We start from the raw sequence: 27,086 nt of genomic DNA on the forward strand, positions 1-27,086 counted from the left end.
GCAGCTTATAGGTGTAAATAGCACAGGGGTTGGATGTTGCTCTTATTTGAGAAATGGCAGTACTAATGTCCATTTGAGTCATTGTCAGTGCGAAAAATGTCCCTTGATGGAGCTTTACTTTTAACTTGACTATCAAATATATTTGCAACTATTTTGAAAAGGGTTTTATGCATGGTGATAAAAAAAAGCATCCCAACCTCTAGAGGACAATATCATTGGTTAATGAAAGTTGAATTATGTAAACTAAGTCTAACACTGTAAGATGGTCAATTTGCATGTAATGTTGCATGTAATTCAAAAGCTGGCGTTTGTGGGTACAAGTGTTTATGTCTATATGCCTAATTTCTCATTATAACTTGTGTCTTTCTTGCCCAACCATAAAATAGCCCACAGCAGATGGTTATTTCTTGTCCCAGAGTTCACTTCAGGGTCAAGGCTCAGGAAACAGCACACTCACAGTAACTCACACAGCTCAAAGTGACAAACATCACAACAATTTTATGCTGCGTAGACAATATACCCAACAGTGCCTCCCAGCCTGTAACTGCTCTGTTCCTACAACTATATTAACCCAACAATAAGATATGTGCAAAGCCTACAAAAAGAGCCTCCTTAATGTATTTTCAGCCCGTTTGTGAATGTTATTAAAGGAAATGGACTGATGTAATTGCAGCACACAATCTTTGACCCCTTTTTTCTGAAAAATGTGTTACACATTATATTCTATAATTTTTTATTTTATTTAATCTTTTTTAAGACTTTAAAAATGCTTTTATTTGTAAAATAAAATATGTCCCTAATCCCTCACCTTTACACTTCTAAATAATGACGAATTACCAGACTGCCTCTGTTGACCTATACATAAATCAATAACCAAAAGGTTATTTTTCTTAGCAAGCAAACAAGGGAATAAATATACTGATTACAGCAAAGGTTGGGCACTTTTATATAACTCCAAACAGCATTTATACACTGTATGTATAACTAACCTAGAGTAACACAAGTTCACATTTGAGAAGCTCTGCACATAAACGTAGGATAACGTTTGGCTCAGTTACAATTTGAAGGTTGATTTTGTTTCCTATTGTTGCGAATGCTGCCCAGTCTGATTGAGTGTATATCATAGTGTGTAAAAGCTTAATCCAGATATATGTGGCGTCATGTGGCAGATAGCAGTGATACAGCTCTTCAGCATCATAACTGTGAGGTTACACTTCACTCACTTTGATGAATAGCTCCGTCATTTGTCCATGTGCTTCTAGTCACAGTGGCCGGCGGAAGCTCATTAGCCAGCAAGTGAGGTTAGTGATGGAGGTTGTTGTTGCACAAGGGATGCCAGTGGGGGGCTGTGAACCTGCGGCTACAGCCAATAGAGGGGTCAATGTCCAAAACTGTGGACTGCCACGGAGGAGACAGCCGCCTTAATCAACTGCAAAGTTCACAGCGGCGCACAGCATCCAATTAACCAGTGGCTAAATCACTGCTGACCACAGGAGTGTCTGAGCTTCAGCTGCATGTGTTGACTGAATATCTGCATCTGTGATGATTCTGATTGTTACAGATCGATTTGTGTTTTCATGATACTATGTTTAACTCTGTGTGAGAAGACATTTGCAGAAATGCCCTAGCCACTGACAATTAGCAACACATGCATATTTTTTTGTCACGATTCCCCATTTGCTAGGTTGCTTTTCTAGTCATACTAGTCCCTGTTTAATAGAAATTAGTTAAAAGTCTTTAACACTGAATTTTAGTAAAAACAGATATTTCTGTCACTTTGTCCCTTTTTTTCTTGCTGGACAGGTTAGTCTGCTTATAGTGACACATATAAACTACAATTATTATTATTAGTCCTGTCACATATAAACTAGTATTGGTAAAGTGAAGTTATTGGTTGAAAATGAAAAACAGATGCACAAACTAGTCAACCAACAGAAGTGAAGGGATTATTAGGATCAGTTGAAAGAGAATTTGTATCTGTTAAAGTGCAACTTTCTGTTAAAACTGTTTCACAGAAGTGCTGATTTAACTATATTTTCATTTTGGAGGCTGCAGTTTGTGATGCCATTGGATTTTATTGCATTATACTGACAAGTGTGACTACAAATGGCACTACATAAATAACTTAAATAGGCTACAAGTGGCAAATTGTGAGTGATAATAGACTTTTGGGTAAACAATAATACAACAGTCTGCTATATACAATGCCATTCATAAATATGGCTGGCATGTTTCACCTTCTGTGTGAAGGTACCTTATTGCCTATTCAATAGCTACCCAGTGCTTTAAAATGCATAAGGCTCCCTAATGAGCAGAAACAACAGCACAACACCAGTCACACAGATGAGTCAATGTGTGTTTCTACACCAAAATCTGCGATCCTAAAACTATTTCAACAGATGCTATGTATCTGAAGTATTAGACAGCCAATCAGCTGCTTGAGAGCAGCTTGAAAGGAAATAGACTGTGGGGTTTAATCAAAATAGTGCAATGCTTTAAAAACACAATCAAATATTCACCTAAACCGACTTTTACCTTCATTCAAACCCAGTTAATGGCAGTCGATACCTCCCGTCCTTAAACTCACTCATTCTCATCCTGTCTGCTACACATCATGTGATCCCTCTCCATTCTCCAATAAAATCTAATTATCATCACCTGGAGGATAACAGCCCACCGTGGCCTCGGAGGTGACACGCTGGTTACATCATTTTATGGATTACTGCTAGTTCTGCGGTCATTTAATCATCTTGTACCATAATCTTGCCATTTGTAATTCAGTTGTAGATGCTCATAACTCCCTGTGGATATGCCCTCCATTAACCACTGTTGGCCTGGCTGGAGACTCACCTGACCTTAGTGGGATTTCCAGACAAAGACAGAAAGAAGATGATGGCTGAGTGTAAATCATATGGTATAGATGCGACAAAACCAAACAGGAGAACTAAGATCTTTTCTAGAGGCCGCATATACCGGTAAATCTCTAAATTCACTATTTCACCAGCAAAATTACTTTATCAAACAAAAATTGTCAAGTTCAGTATTTTTAGGATATTTCATCTTTATTTAAACTGTTAGTGAAACTGTAATTATTAGTTCCCTAGCAGGCCAGCAGACAGTAATGCAAATTGTTCAGCCTCAGCCAAAGATTTCGCAGCATTCAGCTCATGCTTGGCATTCATTGCCCACCCTGATTCAAGTCTAGAGCTATGTCTTCATAAATGACACTTAAGTAAGTCAGTGTCTCTGTGGACAAATGAACTATTTCCTCCGGGGAAGATGAGGGTGCTTTTAGCTGCACTGCACTGACAATGTTTTTCTTCGAAATCTGGGCTGTAGCTTTTAAATGAAGGAACAGGCTGTGTCCAGTCAAGTGGAAAATCACTTTCTCCTTGTCACCGCCCTGCTCTGGAAAAAAAAGGGATCTGTGTTTATGGGGGACTATGACTGAGAACAACGGCACTGTAATTTGAGATAGCATAGAGAAGCACTAGAAAAGAAGCATGTGTTACTGCAGTTAAGGAAATGGTATAAACAAGTCAAATGGCCTTTCCACAATCTCATACCAAACACCTACAAACTGTGAAACCCTGTAAATGCTTGCTTCACAGATATGTAAATACAAGAAAAACAGAAAATGACCAAATCGGCTTGCCATGACTCCTTGTCTATTTTGCATACAATCAAAAACTTGTTATCGTGCAGTAGGTGCATTTTTAGTATCCTCTGACAAATGCTCACTTCTTGCCACCTGCGGCATTTGTAACAGTCTCCAGAGCCATCAAGGTTAATTGGAATCAGGCGTTAAAAGACGTTCAATATTCTAAAAGTGACAACAAATTATGTTAATGGTGGTTTGAAGTCCTTGTTATCAAGGTGGAATCAATCATGCCCACATCCCTTGAGGTCAGCATCCATACATAGCAATTAGCACCGTGTGTGTGTGTGTGTGTGTGTGTGTGTGTGTGTGTGTGTGTGTGTGTGTGTGTGTGTGTGTGTGTGCTAAATGTTAGGAGGGGGACAGAGGATTGTCCCCTTCATAGAAAGCAACCAGAGGATCTACTTCATATGTAACCAACTTAACTGTAAAGGTTCACGTTAATCAAAGTCAAAGATTTAAAACAAATACAATGCAGAAGATGCCTGATCGCGCACGTTTCCTTGTTTCCTCCCTGAATATCATTAAAGAGGTTTATTGACAGTATGCAAATTTCACCTGTGCAGGATAATGAGGTGGACATGGCTGTCAATGTCCCACTGCAGCCTGACAGTGGATTCACTCCCTGATCATTAACAAATAATGAACTTTTTGGCATCGGCAAACCTGATGGCCGTTTTCTCTGTGGCGTCTGGTTCATCTGCTGCAGGAAGATCGTCAGCCAGAATCTCTTCAGGACTCCGTGGGTCATTCAGGGGGGCCTTCTGCTCTTTGCCTTTGATCCCCATCCCCGTCGTGATGGCATTCCACAAAGCACTCTGGGACTTGGAGCCTGAAAAAAAAAAAAAAAAAAGCAAACACGAAAAGCCTCATTGGTGTTACAGTTTTTGCATGGTGCCATGAATCAATATCTCCTTTGTTTGCATCAATTATTTAACAATAAGAAGAAATATGTTGAATTTATACTGACAGTACATGCTTTTCAGGATCCCATTAGAGGGGAGTAAGAGAAACGTGCACCTTTATGATGCTGCCCCCATGTGGATACACGTTGTCAATGCTAGTTCACCCTTGCACTTACTTCACAGTAGACCAGTGGGAGTACCACTGCAACTACTAGGCTTTGTGTTAGAGGGGTTTTTATCAACCTTTATCAATCTGTAAACCACTTTAGATCCCCAACCTTGCAATCACAGAGGCCTCAAGGTGTCATGTAAAATAAATGTATCATAATTTTGTGATCTGTTCCTGTACTGAAATAACAATAATAAATTGAAAATATTTCATCTTAATCTAACAGTATTCTCTCTGGCTTTTCTTTTCCTTCAGCATAAAATAGTGCCCATCCAAAACTGTTAATAATGACGTATGTGGGTGGATTATTCTTAGTAGCAGTGAAATTATATATTTTAAAATGGCTTTTTATGCTGAGATACCAAGCAAAACTTAATTCACCCACATTTTTCTTCAGCAGCTAATATCTCATTAACTGCTCAGTAAAATGGCCCTTTAATATTTTGATCTGAAAGGTGAAATGATTTTAAATGAATTTATATAATGAACTACCTAATAGTGAAGCATGAATAATATACAGTGACCATTACACTTACGTGCAAAACTGGCCTGTGGTCTGGTGGAGCTCTCTCCATCTTCATTTGCCACTGGAGAAAGACACAAATGAATCAAGTGAGGCCAGAAAATGTCATGTAGATACACATATGAAACTCTAACCTCCTCAGTGTTTACCATCTGCAACAACTGTTTTGTTGCTAGTCATATTTCTTCAGCACTGAATATTACAAATGCTTAAAAACTGGTTCTGATATCTGGAAAATACGAGTTTCTATTTTTACCTGTAACAAATACAGTCACACAGCCTCATTTTCCTCTAAATGTGTTTCTGAACCTTTTAGGTCAGTTACTCACATAATCACACAAACATTTATCCCACATGCTCCACATTTATTTGGAATAAGAATCTCCACACCCTGCAGTCACTGTCTTTGTCATTCATTTTTTTCAAGTGTTTGTTTCTTGTGCATGTTTATATTTTCCATATTATTGTTTGAGATGAAATAAAATGGGTGGTGAATCTTTTGCAGAAGAGCATGCGAAGTCAGGAAGGTCATTTACTGTTCCATTACACTCTAAAATTGCCTTGAAGTGTGATTTAAGTGATTGTGAAAGTACTGTAATTGTTGCTGTCACTTCAGAGACTGGTGCCCTGCTGAAATCTCTGCTCACTGAACCCAGCACACAATATGTAGAGTTGAAATAAAACACATCCAGTCAGCAGCAGTGCTATGTGAAAAACAACTCATTGACGAAAAACCTAAGAGGAGAGACAAGAGTCATTTTATCTAACAGCATAACAACACGAGTATGAAAATGATCGCTGTGGTGATGTGCTGAAGGGCATCTCTGAATGAACTTGTTGAACCTTCAACTGGCTGAGCTGCAGCGTCAGAGGATGTTGCTGACCTCCGCTGCTGGTAGCTGAGAAGATGATGAGGACAGATGCACACCGGATGAATAACACTGCACAATAACCAAACAACTGTGCCCAGTTTTTTCTCTAACACACTGATATCATAGTACAAAAAAGTCGATTAAGTATCACACTACGCAACATATATGATGACATGCTTTCATTGTTACAGTTAATCTTTTTCAATTAGATTCCTCCAGAGGGTTTACGCTGCACAATCTCAAAACTGTACGTTGAAACCAATGTTGTAGTTTCCTTAAGATGCAGTTTCCTTATTGGCCACTAGATGTCAACTCCTAAATTCAGACTGTGAGAAGGTTAAGAGAAAAGTTGTCCAGTAACCATTGACAGACAATGAGAAAGTGAGGTCTGTCATTTGTCATTTTCTGGTAGTTTTGTTCCTTTGTGGTTGATTGTGACTTTGTGGTGATTGAGCCTCTTTTTGGTTCAGTTTTGCAATTCACTGTGGTCACTTTGCATCTTGTAACTGAGCTGAACTTTGAAACAAGACACACTGACAGCTCCCCTGACCTGTTGGTGCCCTGGGCCTGTGCTTGGTAGGCCCATTCATTCACCCATCCATGCACATCTTATGTTATGATGATTTTAAAAATGAGTGTTTAGTTAAGAGCAGTTAAAATTGAAAGAGAAGTCTGTTTTGGGGCATGTTTGCTTTGACTCAACCACTGTGAGTTCTGCTTGCTGAACCCAGCTCAGCTCCACAAAAACTCCAGCACAATTCCCAGTGATGGATTTTCTACCTCCCATACGTTAAAATAATCTTGGGACACCGCTAAAACAATTCTGTGAGCCTGACAGGTGCATCACTTGAATTTAATTATTTGGAGAAGCTCATCCGTGGTAAGAGGGGACAGTCATGATTTATGCATGACTGTAGCACTCAAGCCAGTTCTCAAGACTTTTTTTATATTGCCATTATACTTAATACTAAATTCTTTATCACATCAATAACAGGTGCATATGATCAAAAAAGGTTAAAATATGGATGAAAAATCAGCATTTTGTCTGCGCCTCATTAAGTGGCCAATTTCGTGGTCATTTCTGGACAAAGAGTGTGAGACTCATTACAGAGGAACGCAACAGAATTGTAGACTTCTCGGTTTTAACAAGAACTGATTCTATGTGAAGGCTTTTTATGAATGATCAGTGAATTATATTTCAGGGTTCAGGTAATTGGCTGAAGGAACCCACATCCCCATCACAGTAAATGAAGGTGACTTTGTGAATAGGAAGTCATTCCACAGCGTTAATGTACAGGTAAAGACAGAGCAGGCTATTGTCTTCCAGTCAAAAGCTTCATTTTGCAGTTTCTGACCAGACAAAATAACCACTCACCACTGTTAAAGATTCCAACGCGTTGTGTATCTAAACATTTTTAAAGGTCTCATTTAAATTAAAAAAAAAAATTAAATTCAAAATTAACCCATCACAGGAGTTTGATTTACTGCCCTGTGTGAGGATGCAGACCTGGCCCTCAGTGGGACTAAATCCAGGATTGAGATGAACATCTGCAGGCTCAAGGCTTAGCTCCACAACCTGTGGATGTTCAGACCCATCCCAGAAAGGTCATGTGACCTTTCTGGACCCTGAGAGTGAACATAAATACCCTTTCATCCCATCCTGCTGATTTCTGAGATGAAAGAGATGTTTAAGAGACAATTTCCCAAAAGTATTTAATAATTGGCCCACGCCAGATTCCTAACCGTCTTCAAAAAAAGACTGATTCATTTAATTTCATTTCTACTACTGTAAGTTTTCTTTATTCCTGGAAATTCTGTGACAAAATGCTTTAATATCCTGTTACTTTAATTAGCATCACATACATTCAACAAGCAGCCTTCAATTTGTGCTCCAATTTGTGTTCCATTAGCTAATTCATATTTTTTTGGAGGTGGGTGGACTCTCCTCCACACAATGACACCACACTCTGCCAGAGGACATCAGCATTTGTGCAATAAGACTTAGAAATAGACAAGATGTATGTGTATGAATGTAGGCCTCACTGAATATCTCCAGCTGGCAGAGGATACAGGCCCTCCATCATCCTTAGCAATAATATTTGATTTAGACTCATGACAATAATCAGATTGCCCTCTTGATCTTGTACAGTAGATTAAACCATTAGTAACTGTTAGATAAACAAGATTCAAGTCATTCCAACTCTGTTGTCCAGAGTGGACTCAAATTTTGCACTGAGACTCATGAGGCTAGAATTAAAGACTAAATACAATATATTTTCACTTTCACTTTTCCCCTCCTGTAAATTGTAAAAATAATTTGAATGACTCAGTTTGTACTGGGGGTGGTTACATGAATTCATTCAACCCAATGTGATTTGGGGCATGTAGCTAAACCGACCAACCAACCATCATATTCTATAAAACCATACTTGACTGTCAGCTAATGTGGGTAGCTAGCACAGCAACATCTTATTAAGAGGTATGTGTTTGGATTTCAGCTGGTAAATACTTTGTTCACATTTCCAAAGAATAAGGTTAAAGTCTAATTTACTGATTTAAACTACTTCTCCTGATCTAACAGTGAGGGCAAGAGAGGTGTGCACCCAGCAGCTCTGTATCTCTCCATAGCTCTGTATCACACTCTGATCCCCTCACATCTCAAGGATTTGATTTAAATCTTATAACTAAATATATAACAATAATAAAACTAAAGATATAACAGATTCTGTTTAGGTGTAGCTTAAAGGAAGTTAAGTTGTAAGCCTGGCTACAGGCAAAATGTCATTTTCAGATTTCATCTTCATTTCCTCCCACGTCAACTCTGTATGCATCAAATTACAGACAACAAAACATACCTGAACAACATCATCCTGGCAATTTACTATTTAAAAATGAAAGTTGCACTTCACTGTACAGAGCTGTCGTCAACACTGTCAGTGTTGTTTTTCCACCATAACATCACTCTGTTTGTTCTACTAGTTTCAAAAAGAAATGTCTATATTCTGCATACACATTCATGAATATCTGTTGCTCCATTGGAGTGACATAGGAAGCTCTTCTCTTCCTCTCACATGGCAAGTTGCTTTATGAGCGCTCAACTGACGATGTTTTTTCACAGCAAATGACCTTCAGTCAGAATGAACCTACTTTGATTTGGTTGAACTAATTCTTGTTCAAAAACTGAAAAAAAAATCCCACTTTTCTAGTTGAATCAACAGGGAGTTTCGCATTCATGGATCGTTACCTGCTAGAATATCCTCACCCTGTTCACTAATAAAGACAAACATGTAACAGCATCAAAAATGTACATAGATTTAATTGTTGTCTACTGGGTAGTATGTATATTACAGGTGCACACTGCCAATTTTGCATATAAAGGTCAGTTCACGAGGAACGTTAGCTTTTAAAAACAGTTGCACAGTGTAAAATAAACAGAAGCCATTATAAAACTGAATATACAACATAATTTTTTACCAGAAAGCCTGCGTTACAAACTGCAGGCGTGGAGTCTGACAGACGTGTTCGTTCACCAGGCAGAAGGCAGAGAAGGTCTATCAACAAGATTGGTGTGAAAACTATTGCCTGGATTATGGGACATGTAGATAAAAAGGAACACAGAAAAGGAGCATTGTGTTCTCACCATAGAAACAGACACAAGTGTCCCGGTGTGTGTGAACTCTGTGTGTAAATCTGAACTTCATCACATGTGCACACTGATGTTTGATGCAGTCCCCTTCTGCTTTTAGCAGCTCTTCCTCGATGACAAACAAGACAGACAGAGTGAGAGCCGCCATTATAAAGATAATCTAACCAACCTGTCAAAGGTTTAATACAGTCGTACTTTGCCCTGTGTAGCAAAGCATAACAAAACAAGACAAGTCACATTTTAATCATAGTTGTTGTGATTAAATTGTGATTTTGGCAAAGTTCAATCTGAAATTTAATTCCATCATTTATCAGTTTCACATTGGAACATTTTACTTTTTGTATGCTGGGATGGGATTTTCCTGATGAAATCAGGCTAATCAAACTGAACTGACTCTACTCTTCAGTTGCAGCTCAAACTAAAACAAACTTGCAAAATGCTGCCTTCAGGACACCACTGAAAACAAAAGTTCAAGCAGAGAATGCAAGAAAAATGGAGACAGTCAGTGAGGACTGTCACTAATCCCAGAGCCCTGAGGTGTGATGCTTCTAGGGTTACAGTTGGAGTGAGAGGGTTAGTGTTAACACCTTGTCAACAGCTTATGGCAAATGTGCCACATCTCTTCCTATACTTAATTAAATCTAACACCCTATATATATAAAATCAAAATCAAATATTCTGAAAGACATTTCTCATAACACATCTACATTAAGTACCTACATGATGTCCTTATGCGAGTGAGTCATAATTTATCACTCATTATGTGCTTATTTTTCATGTACTTTTGAGCAGAATAACCTGTCAACTGTATTGTGTTTGTTCACAATTGCTTTTCATTCATGATTATAGGATGAAGATAAATTTCTAGGAGAAAATTTACAACACTATGTATTTTTTACACACTTTAGAAAGCCTTGTTAGGAGAATAATTCTCCAGCAAAAGACCAAGAACCACATGTCAAGCAAGTACAGTCTTTACAATGGGATATTAGGAAATACGACAAAAGAGCATGTCAGTAATTACAACTTGTGTTCAGTAGGGCCATGCTTTGTTCAAAATTGGTACCAAGCAAAACTGTCTGTCACAAAGACACAAATTCAGACATAAACAGGAATAGTCAATCTCTTTTGCTGAAAGACTGAAAAAAAAACTTGAAAACGAAATGACAATTCGTATGTAAGAGTGAAAAATGTGATGAAAAAAAACACAAAAGAAAACTAAATGTCTACATAAAAAAACAACAGGCTATATGCGCTCAGATGAGCTGAGAAGTCCAAATCTGTTTTCTCCAGATGAGCAGTGTAGCCTCAACAAAAACACGACAAAGCCAACTAGCCTTACATATGACAGAATCTGAGCAGAGGCTGCCAGCTACAGTAGGCTCATAGTTTAATATAGGAGCGAACACAAGGTGTCCAGCCAGGCAATAAGGTACTAGCGCTTAGGAGTCACGCTTCAGAGGAGGTGATTGGCAAAACGCTGTGTGGACTGAAACCTAGGCCCAGTGAGCAATTGATTGTGACTCTTGTAAGTTGCCATGACAACCGCCATACTTGTGAGTACTAGTATGGCTGTGATATAGGCCACATGTGATCGAGGCAGGTTTTTAGAGGTAACAGGATGTGTCCATGCAAGCAGAAAATCCAAAGTCTATTTTCTGTAGGATCATAAAATCTTTCAGGGCTGCTTTTAATGCTTTTAAAAAAAAACACACCTGGAAATTATTTGAGACCATCTCTCTTCCTGTCTCTATGTCCTCACATCCTAAACCCTGACACTTTCCCCTTATCAGTATATCAGATAAGTGAATGGCAGTTTGTGCCATTCAACGCAATAACAACAACACAGAGCTCATGGCTCACAGTTGAACCTTGGAGAAATGAATGTGGTAAGTTGGCACTGACTAAACCAACATGGAGAAATTTATTTGGGCTGTCTTCACAACTGTATGGAGACATCTGAACATAACATGTTTTTTGTTAGTATCCTTATTGTGATTTTAGATGATACAATCACTCTGCTTAATTAAAGCAGTGTGAATTTTTTTCTTTTTTTTTTGCCACTTTGGGACAGGGAAGTAAGCTCTAAGCACAATGACATGTTATCACGGCGTAAAGTTGTGGTGAATGTATTGGCGAACAATTCTCTTTTTACGCATCCCTCCAGTAACATTAATGTTTAAATTGCAGTTGTGTGTCTGGCAACCTGACGCCTGTCTGACAACGTCCATCATTAATTCTTCTTTTAGTTCTTTTGTGGTCTCCACCAACTCCTGAGGGAAATATCTGGGAGCTTGTTTGCTGAAACCAGCTGCCTACAACATCTACAAAAAAAGGTTTATAAGAGCAGTGACTGAGAACCAACGCAGTAAAGTTGCAGGCTGTAAAGCCACAATAATGAGCTGAAAGATACTAAAACACTCAGTAAAGGTGAGGTGATAATTATCTGTGGATTTGTCAATTTGTCAGTTCTTTCACACTATTAGTCGGCCACTAGTCATCTGGCCCACTATTAACATAAAAATATAGACAAGAGCAGCTTTAACAAATTCCACAACATCATTAAAAAGATATAAGATAAACTCCATGTTGCCAGGTTATTCAGTATTGACGTATAATATCTGGGGATTTAAACTTACAGGCTTGTTGGATATCTGACTTCAACCCAGTGATATGGCAGCAGGTGTTTACTACAGCAGGTGTGGTAAAACCCCTGTTGTGACAACACTGATTGGGGTGTGGCAAAAAATTTATGACAGTTTTCTGCCTTATGTGATTCAGAGTTGAATTACCCTTGAAAACCTATGCCACAATGCACATGTACAAGCTACAGTGTTAGTCTTAACACATTAAGTCTGTCAGTGGTTTCAAACTGTGTAAACAAAGGGAGATTTACGGTACAAGGTTTAAGAAAGTTTTCCATTTTACTCATGTGGAAATATCACTTCGAGAAAAGACTAATAGCACATTCTGTTTATTATCACAACTTGTTCACTTAGGCTACGTACACAACAAAGCTGTGACAACAACAAGCTCTCATGAACTACCGCCAGTTTTGAGGACACACTCTAATCTCTCCAGCACAGCACAGCAGAGCATCTTCACATCACTCTATTTTCAACAGTGTTTTAACACTCACTCCTGAGAGAGTTTTCCCAGTAGCTACAAAAAAAAAAAAAACAACAACAACAACAACAACAACAACAACAACAACAACAACAACAACAAGGCAAGTGGCACAGAAGTTCATCAACACTCTGGTTGTCAAGACAATAGAATGAATTCCTGGTGACGTCAGCAGCACACGGCTTTAGTCTGAAGCCTCCTTGTTTCCATGGTGTAGTTGCATTACAGAGGCAAGCATCAACTTCAGTCGTGTGGACGAATGTGTCGAGTTGTGCAGAGGCTGAAATCTGATGTGTTTAACGATGTCACTGTGTTGGTGTCAATCGCCTCAGCGCTCTGCCTCACACTCTCTCTCTCTCGCACGGCACTTTTATGCATCTAGCTCACATGCACTTAGCTCGCATGCAACCTTCCCCCGTGCTCTGCCTACCCCGCACGTTCTTACCTATAGTGATGTTGAAGCCATCAATGCTGAAGGTGGCACTCCGACCCTTTCTAAATCGATGCTTCTTGGAGTTCGCTTCCATTGCTCTGGCACCCTCCAGTCACCCTTGTGCCTCTGAATCTGTTTTAATGCCTCCTATCAGTTCAGTGTCTTGTTTCAGTTTTGTGTGGATAACTCTCCTCGTGGAGAGCAAAAAAAAAAAAAAAAAAAATGCAGTCCTCCGACTCCGGTTAGTGCTGAGCGCTGGAAGAGAACTGTCAAAGACTCACCACTTCTCGTTACAGACACTGAGCTGGTGATTTTCCTTCATGTCCTTCTCCACCCCCTTGTCTTTGTTGAACATATCTTTTCTCTCCCTCTATGTTTCTCACACCTCAACAAGCTAATTTCAAGGAGCTTATGGCTCTTGATTTGTTTTTCCTTCTCTTGATCTCCCTCCACCCCTCCCGCCCCGCTCTCTCTCCTCGTCTCTCTTCCCCAAGAGGTACAGTAGGTGTGTGTGGTGGGTGGTGGTGGTGGTGGTGGTTGGGAGGAGAGGACATCTCTAGAGGTCTCTAAATGAATGTGACTCCTCCTACTGTCAACAATTTACAGCAAAAGCACTGGAAGCTCAGATTTGGTACGACACAAGCCTATTGTAGTCTATTCTGGTTTTGCTCACACACTCAAACATAGAAAAACAGACTCTGAAATTATGCAATGATGCATGAGCACTGGGAGGAAAGAAAAAGGTGGAAAGAGGGACAGCACAAGAGTGTACTGAGTCAAAACTGATCATTAAATCAATGCCTCTGCTTTTCATTTTGCTGGCAGCACTTATTTACTCAGGCACCAAAAGAGAAAGCCCATTAACAGCTATACATACTGTTCCTTTGAAAGAAAATCAAGCTTGCATTACCCAGTCGAATAGATACATTTGTAAGGTAGCACAAACTGCCTCAAAGCTGTTTATTTTTTGCTTTTAAATCCACGTTGATTAAGTGACACTGGAGCAAGGACACTGCTTTCTTCGTTATTTTATGTGTTTATCCAGGAAGAATCCCCCCTTTGTGCTTTCTTAAACTACCTTTCTTTTAACCATTACACATCTCCGCACACATACTCATTCACCTGGACACACCAAATCAACAAAGGATAAAAAGCTCCCCTTATTAACACCATCTGACATTTAGCTATGGAATTTTTTCCGTGTCTCATTTCCCCCCCGATTAGTGTCTGTGAGTGGTCTTTATGAAGGCTTCTGGCTTGTTCTCACACCATCTTTTTCAAATTAGATATTTGTGCCAATAATAGACACAGATCAGAAGACATAATGTCTTTCAACAGTCATTTCCTACTTGATTTAGGTACAAATCACTAAATATGTTCTTTGTGTTTGTTTCTCCTTCTATCTTTCTTTTTTTCTTGAGCAACTTTTCTAATAACAGCCACGATCAATTATGTAATTTATTTCTGCGGCATGTCATAATCTAAGAAATGCGACAACAAAGACAGGGGATTTAGAAGCATTAACACAGTCCCTCATAAATAAACAGTTAATAAATGCTGCGTGTTGTTTTTGTGGCTACCAACCTCAGTGGTAACACCTACGTCAAAAATCTGCACTGCAATCGTGCACTGATGAGCGATCAGATATTGAAATGAGTGTATAATCTCAAAGGCTGAGTGATCGCTGGTTATTAAGTAATCATATCAATAATGATGATCTGTCAAACATTGTCATAGTCAAAGAAGGATGTACAGTATAGTACTATAGACAGTAATTAATGTATGATTTCTAAGTGATGCAGCAGTTAAGACATCTGAGGAAAAGAAAATCAATCACAATAAGGAGCTCTATCCAGTTGTAGCAGAGCCAGTTTGAGTTAATCAGTGCAGTGCCAGTGGACACATTATACACTTGTTAGATAATTACACTCCATCTCATTTTGTTTGCGTGCTACAGTAAGAGCTCTTTATGCGCTCCTTCTCCTGTCATCCTGCTCTCCCCAGCCTCCAATTCAAACTGTATGTGGCAATTTGTGAGGATCCTAATTTTGCAACACTCTCACTGTGCCACATCAAGTGCCTGCTTGTTCCTGGGTAGCTTTTATGTTAATGAGGGCATGTGTGGGAATATTTCACCTTTGTTATTCTTCCCCTTTGTCAGCAGACTCCCAGGTAACCATTTGTTTGAAAGCAGCAAAATGGCTACAATGTGCTTTTTAAGCCCTTGTTTGCAACATTTAAATATGAATACCCTGTTGAGGCCACAGCTGTGTCAATATGATTAATGATATTAACATATCACTGTCAGCATCACCTGTATTAAATTGAATCTTCAAAAGTAAGTCTAAAAGAATGTTTGTAATTACCTGTGATGTTAATTAAAGAGGCAGAAAAGGGCTAAAGGGCAAGATTTTCATTGAGAGTGTATTCTTTGAGGACAGGAGTCTGCTGAAGTGTCTGTTTCATGGTCAAAGTTTGCTGCAACATTTCCCATTTAATGCATTTGAGGTTATACAAGTTGGAAAGGAGATTACATAAGACACTCAACTGAAGGAGTGTGCTGCTGCTGCTGCTTTTATTTTTATACTTTAGAAGGCCACATGGTGTTCTACAACTTTTCATATTACTCTGCAAACCGTGGCAATGCAGGCATGCAGGCCTCAGTAGGAATTCATGCAAAAGGATGGCAGGGGTGTTTAGTAGTTTGTCATTTTGATACTTTGTTCAACAGCAAGATATCTCAACAGCTATTAGCTATATCATCATGTTTTGCATGGGTATTCATTCCTCTCAACTAACCCTTTGACCATCAACTGCTTGTGCTTCCAACCTAAATGCCTAAATGTTCCTTTATTCATTTGTAAAATATGATTCCTCACATTGAAATGTTATACATTTCCTCCCAATGTGCTGTCAACTGTGCTGAACTTTGTGGGCACAGCTAATCTAAAGATTGCTAAATTAAAGCGTGTTAAATACTGCAACAACCAATGTGGAGCATGCAGCACATACAAGCAGCTATGAAAAAAGAAACCTTCACAGAAGTGCCAAAAGCTGCAGTTTCTCAAATGGCCACTTGAGGCTGGCTCCAAAAGAGAGTCAATCCCCATTGACTCTCATGTTAAAATGCCCAAAATTTACAGCAGAAATAAACATGTTCACAGCCTGTTACAAAATAGCTCATTTCAACTGTATGAGGAGTGAATCTACATTTTATTAAGGCTTACAGTTATGTGTAATTGAGGGCATGGTCACTTTGAGTGACAGGTGGGTGTCATCACAGTCCACTAGCTATGTGCTAGGTCAGCTAATGCAACCTCTCTGCCATGTTTGTGGTGTTGGTGCTTTTTGAAAGATTTTTCATGCAAATATTGGGCAAATAAAATGACTTGTTGTGCAGTTAATTCACTAAGACAATGTAAGGAAGTCTGTACCCCTGTTTTTTGAGGTAAGTGAAATTCTAGTATCAATCAATAAGGCCAATCCAATCCAATCCAATCCAATCTATTTATATGTTAGCGGTCATTAGCAAGTATCAGTGTCTGCACATACCATACCTGGCTTGTTAGTTTAGCTCTTTAACTAGCTTATTAGCAAGCAAAAGAATTAGCCCTGGGTTAGCCTTCGAGCAAGACATCCAGACACCCTGCTGTGCTAACAATGCTAACAGTATGCTTGCAACAGTTATTAAACCGTTATGTACCAATGTCTCAGCTCCACACATGTACCACCTCTTTGCCTATTTTTGGATTAGCCGGGAGTCAGGCACTGCCAAGATGGTGACAGCGGCGCAGCCCACTCAAAACTGCTCTTCACAAACCTATGGGTTATGCAGGATACATGCATCTTTATTTACAGTCTATGAGCACATAACCCATGTTTTTCCGTTTTAATGTGCCATTGTTTAGTCGCACACATTTCTTATTGAATTTTCTGTAGATATTAATGGTCCCCAGAGGATGAATCCAGTGTTCATCATAAATCCATGAGTTTGCAACCTCTGGGTCAAATTGTCAACTTTACACACAAGATATTAAACAGAAGCATGTACATTTCAGATAGAGGTTTCCTGTAGATATTAATGGTCCCCAGAGAACTAATCCTAATGTATTTGGAATGCTCTGACCTTTCTTCAATGCTACAATGAAGTCAAAATATTCACAACTGCACAAGAAATTCTGATTCTGCACTATCTGAGAAGACTATTACGGAAGGGCAAGCGCTCTCACAAAAGCACAAATTACCTTTAGCAGGCAACTGGACAGACCATCTATTACCGTCTATCACAGGCTTGTCAGGAGAAGAGCGAAAACATCCTTTCCATCAAGAAAAGCCTTCAGTGATGATCTTTGCTCCTGTTTCAATGAAGAAATACTCTCCCGATGTGATATAACTGATGCAGTATCTATGCTGACCTCTGTAGGAGCCTCCACTGTTGTTAACAAACTCGTTGTCGTTACACTTAAGATATGCCGTCACTGACGTGTTTCCAGAGAATCAACCCTGTTTATTTTAATGACGGGCATTGTCAACAAGGGTGTGTTGTACATTGATCTGGTAAGTTATGTTGATATTTAAGATGTTCACAAACAATGTATTTCTTTTCTGCCAAAATATTAGAGCTTGCGTACAATATCCACTCATAGTGACTGCATAATTATTGAACTTATTAATCAAAACGTTCAGGCATTCACAGCATTTGGTTAAGGTTAGGGAAAGATCATGATCTGGTTTAATACAAAAAAAGTTCACATTGACCTCAGACACAATGCGTTTACATATATTTGACAAAACCTAATCTTTCCCTGACCTTAAACAAAGTGCTTTTGTTACTTAAATTTGGATAAACTGATCACATTTTTAAAATCTGAAGACATATCAAAGCTATCCTACAATAAAAATAAACTAATAAACAAACAAAAAAAAACAGCTTTGGGTCTGGCTCAAAAATTTGACCAAGAAATGCATTCTGGGAAAGGTTGGCTACCCCAAGTCCTCCAAAGTATTTCTTAATAAAATACTTTCAAAATGTGCTTGGCTAGATGTTGACTGTGACAAGTACAGACAAGGACGCAGACTGACAAAGGCTGCTAATATGTAAGTGCTATGGAACTGTACCAGTACTGGTTGTTATAGCGACACAATTTTCAAATGAATACATACAATACTGTTTATAAAATTCAATACTGTTTATCAACTATTTTATTTAATGATTATTTAATACAATGACCCTGGTTATTTCTAAGATAAGTTTGCTTTTACAGGTGGTGTGTGCCATTTAATTCACGTTAAATGCATTTCATTCCCATGCAATTACAACTTTTTTTGAAATTAAATATATTATATATTATTATAAAATTTTGCATATCATTTTAATTATGATTGTTCATTTTCAATGTGTTGTTTAATTGATGTCTTATAGTTTTCAATATATCATTACATCACTGCCGCTCTTAACCTGCACTGACATTATTTAATAGGAAAGAAGAATATATAAACCAATGAATGCTGTTTTTAATGTCAGAGCACATATCAATAGGAGCATGTAGTACAACAGCTGCTCTGGGAGGTGTATCCTGTGACCATACGGCTGTTGAATCCTTGTCAAGATCCATTTTCTTCAAGGGTCATTAATAGGGCAACATCACTGTCACTAAGCAACAGGGAGACCTTTCAGACATATAGTGCATACATTACACTGACAATGACAAGGGGTTAATATGGCAATAGCACTCATTAGGCTAGTGTGGGTTTTATAGTATGTATCGTGAACTTAAGTTATTTTCTGTGGCTGTATTCATCACCTACTTCTCTGCAGACAGTGATTTTTTGGAATAATGCAATAGAGACAGAACTCATTCAGTTTTTACAGGATGTTTGCAAAAGTTACAACGTCAATGTAAATTTTACATAGCAATTTTTTCACTTTAAACTTAAGCTGTGGCAATGCTGCAGTGGATTGTTGGCACAAAAACGCACCTGCTTGCTCCTGCTGTATGTCCATTGAGGGTGAACGATCATTCAACCTTTGATCTCGCCTTCAAACACCAGGACAGGCCATCACCAATAGACATAAATTAGTTGTGAAGATAAAGGGGAGGTGAAGACTAACTTGGGGGGTTAGAAATATCCTCTTGCACTAAATTATTCACAATGCCTAAATAATCCAGTTTTTATTTTATGGTGAGTTAAGATCCCATTCAATACATCTGCATTTTTAAATCATATATTGCCTCTCAGATAAACAAAGTATATTATGAATAAAATATCAATCCATAACAACTAACAAGATCGTACCTCTACACTGCCTTCATTTTCTGGTTGCTGATAATCTGACATTTTCTTGAGTAGTTCATCCAAAATTGAGATCAGTTTTGGGCTTGTTTAATTGTGTAATGTGTCCCAGTAGCACATCATGATTCTAGACAACAACTACGCAATCAGACAGAAAAACAAGCTCATTAGAGATCTCTCCTAGACTGTGGAACGACACACACTTTGCCAGTCCCCACACCACTGTCACCACAGTGACACATGTGTCATGTAATTAAGACACAGAGGGTGCTAGGGAGCTTGCCTTTTCCCCAGCTAAATACTCATTAGAGGCACCTTTAAGGGTAATGTTACCCTGTGTTGCAAACCTAAGGGAAATGAGCTGACAAAACAGAGAGCTACATGAACTGTCATCTGAATCCTGCTGCACCAAGACCCTGAAGAAAACAGGGGGAAAAGTATCACGCTATATAAAGCACAAGTTTAGCTAATGATTTTTGCAACAGCATGGTTCCAGATCAAAGAGGCAAAACCAGCTGGGTGAGTGTTAGGTCAGCAGGCCAAACAAATGGAAATCTTTTGATTAGAACCAGGCATCTTACACACCCCAGACATCCACCTCCAAGCAGACCAAAGCAACTAATCAGTGTTATTTAGGCAGGGTCAGAAAACTACACTTTTCATCACATGTTGTTTTAGAGACTCAACAGTCACAGACTGAGACTGTGCAGACTCAGACGAAACACTCACGATGGGTGATGATTTAAAAAAAAAAAAAAAAAAAAAAAAATTCAATAATGTCCTTAACTGCAAATTTATTTTTCTTCCCTTTAAATATATGTAAAGAGACAGTAAGACCTTCGAATATATCCAGCCCCCAGTGGAACAAATTATGTTCATATTCTACTGTTGTACAATAGCAATGTACAGAAATGTTATTAACATCAATATGAAACATGTCTGCACGCTGTCACAGATACAAACTAGAGCCAAAACAATTAGTCAAAACTGACAGAAAATGAATCAGCTTTTTGAAAAATCAATTAATTGGTTTAGAAAAGTTTCAAACAACCTGTCAAACATTTGCTAATTCCTTTCTCTCTGATATGAGAATCAGCTGTTTTTCTCTTTCAAATCATCATAAACTGAATATCTATGTGTTTTGGACTGTTGCTCTGGCAAAGAAGGACGTGTGTTACCCCAGGCCCTGGGAAATGGTCATGAGCGTCTTATATTATTTCTTGACAATTTATAGAAAAAAATAATTTTATTGATTACTTGAGAAAATAGTCAGCGGATTAATTGATAATGAATACAATTGTTCACTTAATTCAAATAGATTTGCTGATTCTCATACACTGTAAAAGCTAAAAACTGTGAGACCACAAGCACAAGAGCTAAAGACACTATTTGCTTTGAGAAGACTCAGCATAGTTGTAAATTGCTCAGTACCGGTGTTTTTCAAGACAAGACAATAACTGCTAGTGGAAATTTAATTATGAGATATAGTTCAGACTTGGCATTTAGGGAAAGATTGTAACCATGACTGAATACCAAAATGGCAACACTGACTAGACAGTTCAAACGCTTGACCTAAACACTTTGTTTTCACTGCGCTATATGAACATCATGCTACTTCCTGCACTGACAGAAAACATTTCTAATGAATGCAACTTGCAAATACATGTAAATTACACTTGAGTGTAAATCACACATAGGGTTGCCCAAATCTCTAGTGAGGAGTTCTTTCTGGTTTCGTATCAATTTGCCTCCTCTCTTCATCCACCTGCATGTTTTCCTTGCTCAATATGTCCTCCTCCCACTGTGAGGCAGGGATGAAAGGATCAGATGTGAAGTTGAAGGAATAGATGGAAAACATATTTGCCATATGGGGCACATGCTGGAACCACTGTCATTTTAAATTGATGTCAATTACTTATGACATGTGTCACAGCTGCATCACATGTCACTGGATTTGTAATGGATTATTCTCCATTGTTTTGTTGTCTCGCAGCTTGATTTTGTATTTCAGTTAAGTATTTTGTTCATTATCGTTTAACAGTTTGGGCAGTCCCCCTGCTGATTACTATACATATACATACACACCAAACACTATTTATCTACTTTGTGAATAAATATCATTCAAATTTTGATTAAATTTGTAGCTTTAGTTTTAAATCAGATCAGATTAGAGCGACTGATCAACACACTTTCTAAAAGGCTTGTTGTATTATTAAAATTTCAACACATTAATATGTTATTGATTTATGTTTCCTTTATACTGTGTTATCAGTTTACAGTCCCATCAAATAAACTGTAGTATCCAATTACAGAATAGATTTACAGCCCATAAGACAGCTGATGCCTCTTAATTTATTAATAAAGCATGTATCCTCATATAGTAGTAGATACATTAATCTGTCATTGCATTGCTAATAATGGGAACACTGTTCACACGTTGTTACTTTCAGTGCTTGATGCAAATTTATACATGATGATTTACTGGTTAATAATTTAATCATGTTCCACTTTACTTCTGCCTGTTTAGCATTAATAAGCAGTGGTTTATAATAAACTTTGAAGCGGTTGTAAGCAGATACAAGTGTTTATTAATGTATCTGTCAACAAATATAACTTCTCCTGGTGGCTCCTGTGACGAGGACAGATAATACCTGACAATATAGTAAAACAGTTGTAGTGATATAAAATGTCTTCATAAGAGGTGTTCCGATTGCTGACAAATACTGCACATTAATCAACACTTCAATGTCCTTATATCTGCTTAAAACTACATTATATTATGTTAAAGCTTTTTGGAGAATTTGCATTTCAAAATATAAACCAATCACCACAGATTCAGCATGCTGCTCGGGGGTTTAGAAAAATCCTTCACTTATTCATTTTCTAATTAGCCTGTTATCTGATAACATTTGCTGCTTCTAGCTGGTCTGACAAAACAAACATATCTGAAGATATTATCTTGGGCTCTGGGAGCAGTGACAAGCATTTTTCATTATTTCCTATTACACATTATTAAGGAAACTGAAAGCACTCGTAATGATTTCTAACTACAAGCCTGCAGAGATGGCTTGATCATTCAATCTCAATCTCAATCTTTGAGATTCAGTCTCAAACACAATCTTACTCAACTCTTATTCATCCAGAGGTGCTGACTATTAAAATAGCATTCAGTATGACTAACATACACTACAAGAAAGACTCCAGCTGCTTGCATGCCACGGGAAACTCTCTGAATTTGATCTAGTTCTTGTGCCAGTAATGCAATCAACAGCAGACTAATTGTTGCTCTTCAACATCACTATTATTATAGAATCGCTCCATTAGGTTACAACTGACTGTACAACTGAGTGTGAGACATTTCCCACTGAGCTCCTGCAGCACCGACCATGTATTCTGGGGCAGCTGAAAGAACCTTGACACTGCTTAAAATGATCTGTCCATCTTAATTGTGGGGTTGTATGGTATCATTTGGCATGGCAGCTCAGATAACAGCCATGGTCTAAAGATTTTAGAGCTGATGTCAATCTGTTTTCTGCAATCTCTAAACTTAAGCAGTGGTTGAGATCTGTACACCACTGGAGCTGTGTGACACCAAGGGGGCCCAACCAGATAAGCTGGTCAGGAGGTAGGTGTCTGTGTTTTGTTCCTCAGGAGGGAGCAAATGAGTGTACAGTCAGCTTAAGTGGCAGGGAGGAGACTCCTCAACACACATGAACATCACTCGGGACGAAGGAGGAAACTCGACGGGAGTCTACACTGTCATACGGTCATGGAAACGCCACAGTACAGATGGTATTTTAGGAGTCAGCCAGGGAGAAGTATTTTCCTCTGGGACAGATGTGCAGGGAGTTGGAACTAGAGGAGGCAGCAGCAGAGAGTTGAAGACAAACAGGATGAACTGAAGGAAACACTGAGTAACACAAAGGACAAAAGTGTAGGAAAACATTAAATACGTTTAAGGGGTGAAAATGTTGCATCTATAACACTTTATAACATAACATTTCAATGCAGCAATAAGGTCATTTGCACAAGTTGCTTCACAGATCTAAACCAGACTGTGCTCATTCATTGTACACATATTCACGGAAATGGAAACTGCTGTATAGACTGTACAAAACTGAGGGCTTCACACCTTCATTTGTATTGACTTGCCTGGACAAAGACCAAGTGCAGGTGGTGATACAATAAAATAATTAAAGCTAAGTGTGTGGTCAACCTTTTTCCAACTCATTCTGATTGAGACTAGCTTTTACATGCATTTCCATTATTTTAAAAAAAGAGAAAAGATGAGAAAAAATTTAAAACCAAAACATCTCTCTGCAAAATTGCAGTTTGATATAAATAAACTGGACCGTTATTTTTGATTGTTTCAGAGGTAGCGACACCTCAAACATCAAAGAGATGCTTTGGTAGTGGAGATATGTTGCATTGAGGCTGGCCTTCAAAGAGCTCAGAATTCATTCATTGAATACCTTTTTTTTCCATCAGCATATTCACAGTAATCCTCTGAAGTGACCAATTGCTCTCATCTACAGATAAATCCATGAACTGAACCGGTGCAGTATAAAGTAACACAGCAGCTGCATTTGAGGCCAGGATGCTCCAAAACACTGAGCAGTGGCAGTCTCATTAGAGGAGAAAGTGAGCTGTAAGGCCATTCACTAACTCCTACATTCCCACTGTGAAATATTTCATGTGTTGTCTTACTGGGACACTCAGTGGAGCTGAGCCACCGTTGATGTTATTAGTTCCGCCTGCGCTTTTCCCACTATGGGAAGTCAAAATGTCTGCTGTGAAAAGAGTCTTTTTGTTATTGGTGGTGGAAGAAATATTCAAAAATGCCCAAGTAAAGTATTTTTGAATCATTATTACTACAAGTGGTACTTTTCTGGTCAGTTGAGGTGGAGCGTTTAAGTATCTCATGTACTGCTGGGTGGTTTAAAGTAGGAAATGCATCCTCCTTTATCGTGCTCTGTATGTCAAATGTTAATGTGAAAACTAATAGGCCTATGTCAAATGAACACAGTGGCGTAAAAACAATATTTGACTCTGACATGTAGTGAAGTTGAAATATAAAGTAGCATAAAAACAGAAATACTAAAGCAAAGTACCTCGAAATTGCACTTATGTACTATGGTGGAATGTAACTAAGTGTACTCAGGTACTGTAAGTAGTGTGTTGAGGGTTATACTTTTGTACTTTCCTTAAACTACAACATTCTTAATGCTGGTCTTTTAGTTGTAACCGGGTATTTCTATAATGTTGCAACATTTATTCATAAGAAATAACTGAATGCGTCTTCCACAACTGCTTAAGTACAGTATTTCAACCCTTGGTTACACTCCGTCACTCTTTACATCCAATTCTTGGTATATATGAATGATTAAAAGGCAAGAAGTGAGTGACTTCTATGACACAAGTGGAAACAGCAGGGAGACTTTCCTCAACTCACCGCTCTGTGGACCTTCACACGTCTTTTTCCTCGAAGTTTGTTTGGCTCCGTCGGAGTCTTGTCGGCTCAGGACCTCGGACAGCGACTGGCGGGAACTCTGCCTCCCGGCTTGGATGGAAACGTTAAACCGAGCGCTCCTCTTCCTGGTCCGGTCCGACTCCGGAGCGGACTGGCTCCTCTCCGGGTCATGGTTCTCCGGCTCTGAGCCCACTTTCACCAAGGCGTTTCTCGTCCTCGTCAGAGCAGAGGTCACGGAGCCCATCACCAGCAAAAAAAAAAAAAAAAAAAAAAAAAAAAAAAAAAAGGTTAAAACCCCTCAGTCGGAATCGGTTACTCCTAATTTACCTTTCATTTTACTCAAAACCTGTTGAAACTTGACCCCATTTTTGTTCTACTCGCCTCGGTTAACAGTGCTCTGGAAGAAAAGGAAAACAAAACACCCGCTTCTGTCATTCATAAACAGTGAGCTTAACTTCAGTCCCGGCGAACATGACCGGCAACATGGTGTCAAATTGATGAAAGCATCGAAAAACAAAGTTGAAGCGGATCATGTCGGCGTCTCCCTCGGTTCGTGTTTCCACCGACAAACACGTCACATGGAGAAAGTTGCTCTGTCGACAAACACGCTGATCTCTCGGGGCAAGCAGACGAAAACAAGCAGCATTAATTAACCTACGGATGTCCTGGATTATTCAAATGAGGAGAAACCCTGCCCTGCGCGTCGCCCACCTTAATAAACCTTAATGTTGTGTATAATAAAAAAAATAAAGAAATAAACCGGCTGGTACCCTGGCCGACGTGCCCTGCACTCAGTGACCTACCAGAGGAGACGGTTCAGTCGGCATCCATCACCAACAGGTGGCAGCCACACGCAGCAGGTTTAGTGGTCAGTTTCGACCAATGGCAGACCGCTTCCACTGTGCAGTTCAGCTTCTCATTAGAAAAAACTGCATGCAGCTGTTTGCCGAGGTTTGGGCACAGCTGCTGCAGCAAACTGGCATTAAGTATGAGCCTGTCTTCAAATGTTACTATTCGTCTTAAACACATAAGCTCATGAACAGTGCATTCATATAAGCGTGCTCGTTTTTTAGTGTCTGTGGCTGCAGAGTTGTATTTCACTCTGAAAATCAAGGAAATGTGTCGTTTCCCCCAGAGGTCAAAGGTAACTTTCACCTTTTATCTGAGGTCCAGGGATATTCCTCCTCTGACAAATTTACCTCTCTTATTTTGCCGCATCAGATCTCATTCTGCAGCCTCAATACATCTTGAACAGGTGACCCGTGACAGATCATGTTTTTGTGATGATGAAATTTAATTGTGGTAATATCATTACACCTTAGAGGAAAGTATCATTCCTATCATTTCCTATGCATCAACTTTTAATTTTGCCAAAAATATGTTATTGTTAAACCTATCCATAACCATACATTATATTTGAAAACATGTCACGTTTTCGTACAGCTATGAAGTAAAAGTAGCACAGTAATAAGAGCAATATTTCCTTGTAGAGGAGTTCAAGAATACAGTAGCATGAAATGGACATAGTCAGGTTAAGTACAAGTACCCTAATTGCACTTAAGTAGGGAACTAAACATAAATGTATAAACACTACAAGTTTAGTTACACACAAATGACCTGTGGCAGATTTTCTAATGATGAAATTTGATTTTGTTACACCTATTACAATTTTTACCTAACAATTGATCTGGATCTTTCCGTCCTGTCACACAATCTCATTAGCGGACACAGAATGCCCTGTTGTCACGGAACTGTGTATTTTCAGCGGTACTTTAAGGGCTTCTCTTCCATGTTGGCCTAAAAGTTGAGTTTCAAAGTTGATTCTTGACACTGGAAACAGCAGGTGACAAAACAATCCTACTGAATGTATTTGTACTTTGTTTACTCATTGTTGATACTTCTCCATATTGTAATAATGCAACTGCTACATGTCAGTCAGACGAGGCATCCCTTCAGTGTTGCTCTTACTAACATTGTTTCCCTTTTTACA

The 27,086-nt window shown here is 38.8% G+C and overlaps 1 protein-coding gene across 1 annotated transcript in view; it reads right to left on the minus strand.

Annotated features, from left to right (window-relative positions):
* pde1cb (phosphodiesterase 1C, calmodulin-dependent b) overlaps positions 1-25,893 on the minus strand; it is a 93,696-nt gene extending 67,803 nt beyond the window's left edge. The window contains exons 1-3 of the mRNA XM_071490811.1: positions 25,079-25,893; positions 5,269-5,319; positions 4,325-4,490 (exon numbers count right to left, since the gene is read on the minus strand). Coding sequence (XP_071346912.1) covers positions 4,325-4,490; positions 5,269-5,319; positions 25,079-25,340 — 479 coding nt within the window. The 5' untranslated portion in view covers positions 25,341-25,893. The remainder of the gene's footprint in view (positions 1-4,324; positions 4,491-5,268; positions 5,320-25,078) is intronic.
* Positions 25,894-27,086: the final 1,193 nt, after the last annotated feature.

The sequence above is a fragment of the Trachinotus anak genome, unplaced genomic scaffold (genome assembly GCF_046630095.1).
Source record: "Trachinotus anak isolate AG129_WGS33_773 ecotype Australia unplaced genomic scaffold, CSIRO_AGI_Tana_v1 ptg000012l, whole genome shotgun sequence".
Lineage (NCBI taxonomy): Eukaryota > Metazoa > Chordata > Actinopteri > Carangiformes > Carangidae > Trachinotus > Trachinotus anak.